The sequence below is a fragment of the Cornus florida genome, unplaced genomic scaffold (genome assembly GCF_030987335.1).
Source record: "Cornus florida cultivar Cherokee Brave unplaced genomic scaffold, ASM3098733v1 CherokeeBrave_3.0.0_Hap2_Chr04, whole genome shotgun sequence".
Taxonomy (NCBI): Eukaryota; Viridiplantae; Streptophyta; class Magnoliopsida; order Cornales; family Cornaceae; genus Cornus; species Cornus florida.
This window is the reverse complement of record NW_026775574.1, coordinates 54333391-54339390: the sequence shown is the minus strand read 5'-3', so window position 1 is coordinate 54339390 and position 6000 is coordinate 54333391. Positions and strand designations below refer to the sequence as shown.

The 6000-nt window shown below is 34.1% G+C and overlaps 1 protein-coding gene across 1 annotated transcript; it reads right to left on the bottom strand.

The window, feature by feature from the left end:
- Positions 1-442: 442 nt before the first annotated feature.
- On the bottom strand, positions 443-1914 carry LOC132304976 (uncharacterized). The gene is made up of 2 exons (XM_059802671.1): positions 1184-1914; positions 443-695 (listed from the first exon to the last, which is right to left on the bottom strand). The coding sequence occupies exons 1-2, from the start codon at positions 1912-1914 to the stop codon at positions 443-445; spliced, it is 984 nt and encodes a 327-aa protein (XP_059658654.1).
- Positions 1915-6000: the final 4086 nt, after the last annotated feature.

The window sequence follows — 6000 nt, the reverse complement described above, 5'->3', positions numbered from 1 at the left end:
GCTCTGGCATTGTGAGGAAACAAGTCATAATGACTTTAATATGATGTTATTTTCCTAGCCTTCCGTAAGCATGTAACATGTAAGCCCGTCCATTGTCACATAATCCCATAACCTCCTTGCTTTCACGACCCTCCAGCTGCCAGAAAACTCACACACCTATGATTTTTAAATAACACTCCACATGAAACTCATACGAGGACCCAGGAAAATAATTTCAATACCAAAATAAACCACCAGACGAATAATACAAATTCAACTTAGAATAAGTTACATCATACTTAGAAATGTTTTCTAAATAAGTTAGAAATACTATCACAACATAGTTATACTAATGCAGTAGGGGAGCTCCAAGGAATTAATAGTAATTACAAAATAATTCCATATTTAAAGCTTTAACACCTTACAAAATAACTCCACTAGAATTAGCAATTATATAACTATTCTATCCAGGTATAGGAGCCTTGCACTTTCGACGATTATGACCATTCTCGTTGCATCGCGAACAGTGTAACGACCTTACATTTTGAAATTGTGATTCGATTCGTTTAATACGAGGTCGTCCAGGGGGACGTGTTACCGCAGGAGGCCTAAGATGGGAAGCACCTTCACCGTCAGCAGCAGCAGCTGGATTCGGCATATCATGCATGGGGATAGAAGACATGAGATGTTCGCCTAGTTTTTGTTGTTTTTCAACCCTAAACCATGGATCAACCATCTCATAAATATTTAAAGATAATTCATGGATGGCATAGCATACATGCGAACAAGGAATCCCACTCATGGTCTACTTCAAACAACTACAAGAATTTTCACTGCCAAATACCACCCTGAATGGTTTTCTGTCTCGATCATATATTGTACACTCAGTAGGCGAAACACGCATCGACTGAAAACCAAGTGCTAACTCTTGCTCTTTTTGGATTTTCTCCTCAATACGATCCCCAACCAGGATAGTCCACTTCTGAATGTCCAAACTCTTTTGGTATAAAAATTTGCTGAGTCTTTGCATGTGTGTATCCATCAGCCTTGTGATTGAAAAAACCCTCTCTTCTTTCACCCATGCATTGAAGGACTTTGCTTGATTGGTGTATAATTTATCCCAACGCTTGGAAGTAAACATAGCATTTGACCAATGTTCAAGTGAATTCGCCAAAACCGAATCGCACAACTCCCCTCGAAATACCGCATGGCAGCCAATGCATTCTCATACTCATCTACAGTTCGAGCATATGCAATTTTATCGAGTAATTTTTTCGCATGCTCTTTACCCGAAGCCCTCAATCCTAAACTTTGTCTCCCAAGAATGGATGTAGAAAAATTCGCCGTTAGGTGACGAAGACACCATGAGTGGTATTGGGAGCCAAAAATATCTCTAATACAGCTTATTAGGCTCGGATGCCTGTCGGTTAAGATTGTCACAATGCGACCATCTAGAATCTCTTTCACCTTGCTCAAGAACCAATGCCAATCATCATCATTCTCAGAAGAAACAACAGCATACGCCAAAGGCCACAAGCCATCATTCGCATCGAACCCCGTTGCACCAAGCATTGTTCCTTTATAATTGCCACTCAAGTGGCAAGCATCAATTGCTAACATGGGCCTGCAATAGTTGATGAAACCTCGTATGGAGCACCCATAAGCTACAAACACTCGCTTAAATCTCCTATCATCCATGCACTCCCACGATGTAATTGTCCCGGGAATATATTCTGCTATTCGTTCACACAACCACGGGACTAAAATATAGCTATCCTTGGGATTTCCCTCAATGATATGACGTGCACACTCCTTAGCTCTCCACGATTGCATGTAAGTCATTTTAGCAGAAAATTCACCGTTTATGTCTGTGGAAATAGTCTTGGGGGTGCATTTAGGATTGTCCCTAACCTTGTTCACAATAGCTCGACCCATTTCCTTCGACCAAAAAATGGCTTTATAATCTGAAATGTCTTGAGCAGTGTGAGTGTGAACATTATTAAACCGCTTGATTCACTATATCACCACTTCCTTCACAACCAGCTGACAATTTCCATCGACAATTATTAACCTCGCACATAACTCTATAATATTTTCTGCTATTGTCCAAGTACTTGAACCGAAAATGATTACGAAGACCAAACAAAACGAGTGCATCTTTGAAATCATTTGGGCTGTCAAAAAGCTGATCCACGCAAAGAATGTCATCAATGTGTCGGAAAGAATCCCGATGCGCATTTATCGGAGGAAATGAAGACGTTGACGCAACATTTTGCAGAAGACCAATTGGCGATGTGGCTTCAACAAATTGTCTACAAGTGGATAAAAAGGTATATTAAAAATCACATAACCTATGCAGCGCATACATCAATGTATTACTTTAAATATATGTGTCTTACCTCTCACTATGATCAATAGGAATTGTGCATGATGCAATTACAGGCGCTGCATCTTCCATATACACATTTAGCATGAGACCACTCACTACAAGCATCACTCTAAATCTAGATTCTCCCGTCATCCTCAAAAGTTCATTCTTGTTAGATTTGGTGGTATAATATATGACTTTACCACTCATGTTTGAAGATGAATGTTGTTGTAACTCATTTATAAACGATTCATATGTTGTTGTTGTTGTTATCATAAAAGGGTCTGTGACACCGCCGATGTATATAATTTCCCCATTCTCATTTTTGTCAATTTTCCCATCAAATCGACAATAGCATATAATTTGTCTCTCATCTATTTCTCCAACTGCTTCGAAAATTGACTCATTAGTTAAAAAAAAAAAAAAAAAAAAAAAAAAAAAAAAAAAAAAAAAAAAAACTAAATATGAAGTTCAAAAAATAATGAAATATAAAACAATTAAATATCATAATTATATAATGTAATTTAGAGATCTATTTACAGCGAAACACTACCAATTCCCTCAATAAGGATAGGCGGTGTCAAGATTAAACTTTTCCTAAACACACACTACAGACCTTTTTCAAATCAAAATACAACCACAAAATCAATGCCATTGATTACTAGATAATTGTATCACTATGTGTACAACAAACATATATACAAGATGAGGGAGATTATGAGATGAATAGAGAGTTAAATGGGACAATATAAATTGAAAATAAAAAATTGAGAGTTAAATAGAGAGAGAGCAGAGTGTTGAATATTTTTCACACACATAATTTATATGTGTAAGTCTTGAAAATGGGGGAGACAAGTACAAGGGAATGTTGGAATAATAAATTAATACTAAATACATTTTTTTGATAAATTAATACTAAATACATATATTAAAAAAGCCTCATTTATAGAGTTTGCTAGCTTTTGCATCAATCCTATCATGTGCGTAGATGCCTAAAGACACATTACACAGAGGTATACTCTACATGCCATTTGAGAAAGAGGCAACAATCTTGAATAATTCTTGATCTAAATTGAGTTATAATAATTAATTATACATAAAAACTAATTGGACTACCTATGTGTTGGTGGCTTTGAATTTTAACTCCTAAATTCCTAGTTAAAGATTTAAGACTATGGAATGAAGAAATAGAATATCTGTGTGTATATATATATGTATGTAATGTGTATATGTATATACACACACAACACTAGATCAAACTTAGAAGAAGTAATTTAAATATATAGAGAATGCTATCGTTAACAAAGGTTGGAATTTGAATAACTGACCAACAAATGATTTTCACACATCACTCATTATGACAAAGAAATATTATTTAATATAAAATACCCATCTATTACGTTGGATTATGATTTATAAACGTATTCAAATGAACACTTGCTACTCATTGTTATCTTTGGAGTTTAGGAGATAAAAGAAAGCTTTTTAAGGTTATCCTTTCCAACTTTTCTATTTCTTATACACTTTGTTTTCTTCTGCTTAACGAAGTATGCCTCCAAGATCACATGTTTTTGAGTCATTTTGACAAATCCATTAAGAGAATAATAATCCACATCAATGGAGCACTGTTTATTTAATTTGCTTTAAAACTGAGGTCCACATTCCACAATGATGAGCAACAAATTAAGATAAATGGGATGATGAAACCTATATACTACACACTCAGTCCAGCAGGAAATGATTGAACTATTGCCTACTTTGGTGTCCAGGGCAGGCTAAGAGGTCTCCATCTAATTTAATTATTTAAATATTGCTAAAATTTGAAGAAATTTAAGTATAGTATTGGTTATCTAATTTTAAATGATTTAGCGACGTTAAATAAATAAAATCTAAAGGTCTTAATCTACCAAAATCCAAATTTGATCTCAAATTTTTTATAAGCATTTGATATCAAATTTTTTGGATTTCCATGTTGAGACTAATCCTAAAAGGCTCGTAAACTGATCCAACAAGTCCACCATCAAATACTTATATATGTTTTTTTCCTTTTTCAAAAGCAAAGGAGCATAGATTAATGACGAAAAGAAATAAAATCCAATTGCAATATGTTCAATATATACACACAGATATATATACATATGTGTGCATGTGTTAACGAGTGTGTGTGAAAAAGGAATCAAGACGAAGGAATTGAACAGAAAAAGTTACGATTTGCTTACTAATCAGACAAAGGAATCTGAGCCATGTGTTATCATTTAGGGCTTAAGACTTGCTTCGATTGATGGCAACTGGAGGAGGTTTGATTGAAAGTGTATCAGTCTTTAATGAACAATACCACAAACATAAATATGCATATATTTCAAATTCATCAACACAAATAATCCTAGTTAGTTGTTAGGATAATAAGACTTCAAAGCCACACAAGTGGCATAATTCATAATTCATCTAATGATAATTTATATGAAGTAAATTAAGTTTCTTCAGGTCTCTGACTTTTAAGCTGTTTCTCAACTGTGCCTTAGTTTTATTTGATTATAGGTTTTGATTTTTCTTTGTTCAGTAGTTGATTAATGCTAAGGATCAGCTGATATGCTGAGTTGGTGGTATGTTGCACCGTGGCAGAATACTCTAATTGGTTTAATATATTATCTTGCACCAGTATGTATTTAGTAGTTCTGCTTATGTGAACAAATGATTCTTGTATGTGAAGAAATGATTCTTGGGGACAGGCAGTAAAACACATTACCAATTAGGTTCTGCTGAGGATTTAGTCTGCAGTCATCAAAGAGCCTTGAATATATAGTTTGAATGAAAAAAGCTACCAAAACAAACAAAATCATTCTTCTTTGGCCCTCTGACTATGTGGGCATGGAAGATTCCCATAAATAGTCTGGTTATCTTAAAATTGAACAAATTGTTAAGTTTCAAAATTCTTTCTAATAGGAACCATTTTTTATTTTTTGTATTACTTACTTTTTCCACTTCTATTACCACCCTTCCCCATCCAAGCGACTCAGCTTGAGTGGTATCTCATGTCGCTTCCAAATAAGGATTCAATTTCCATGTAAAAAATAATAGTAAAAAATTGATAAATTCTGACTCTTTTTGTAGGAGGATACAAATATAACTGATTTTACATAGATATTATTTTCTAACGGAGTGAATTGATACTACTCATAGCTATCGAGCAATATTGTGGTGTGTATTGGTTGTAACTGACAATGTGAATTTAAAATTTCAAATGGATATAACCATGGTCAGTATTAATGGTTTTAACTAAATTTTGATATTTCCATTAAAATGGTATCTCTCTTTGATTTTGGATCATGTGTGTGGTTATTAAATTATGTGTTGATTTGTAAGGTTGCTTTCAGATTTGGACGAAAATAAAATGAAAATCTTGATAGTTTGTTGATGTAATGAGCTTAAAATTTTAAAATTATATGCTTTGAATATATATCTATATCAGTCCATGGCAACTACTGCTTAATGATAAATAAGCCGTGAAACTACTTTGATCATATGGAGCTTATTAGTTGCGTCATGATTACTACTAGTTTTGTGTATGTGTTCCATTATGTACTAGTGAATGTGTGGTATTTAGGCCTATGGCCAGTGTGTGTGTGTTAAAATCATGTATAAACATACATATA

Coding starts and splice junctions, on each gene's coding strand:
- LOC132304976 (XM_059802671.1), bottom strand. CDS start 1,914: ATGGGTCGAGCTATTGTGAACAAGGTTAGGGACAATCCTAAATGCACC. Junction 696..1,183: donor AATGCATTGGCTGCCATGCG/GTATTTCGAGGG, acceptor TCCATGGTTTAG/GGTTGAAAAACAACAAAAAC.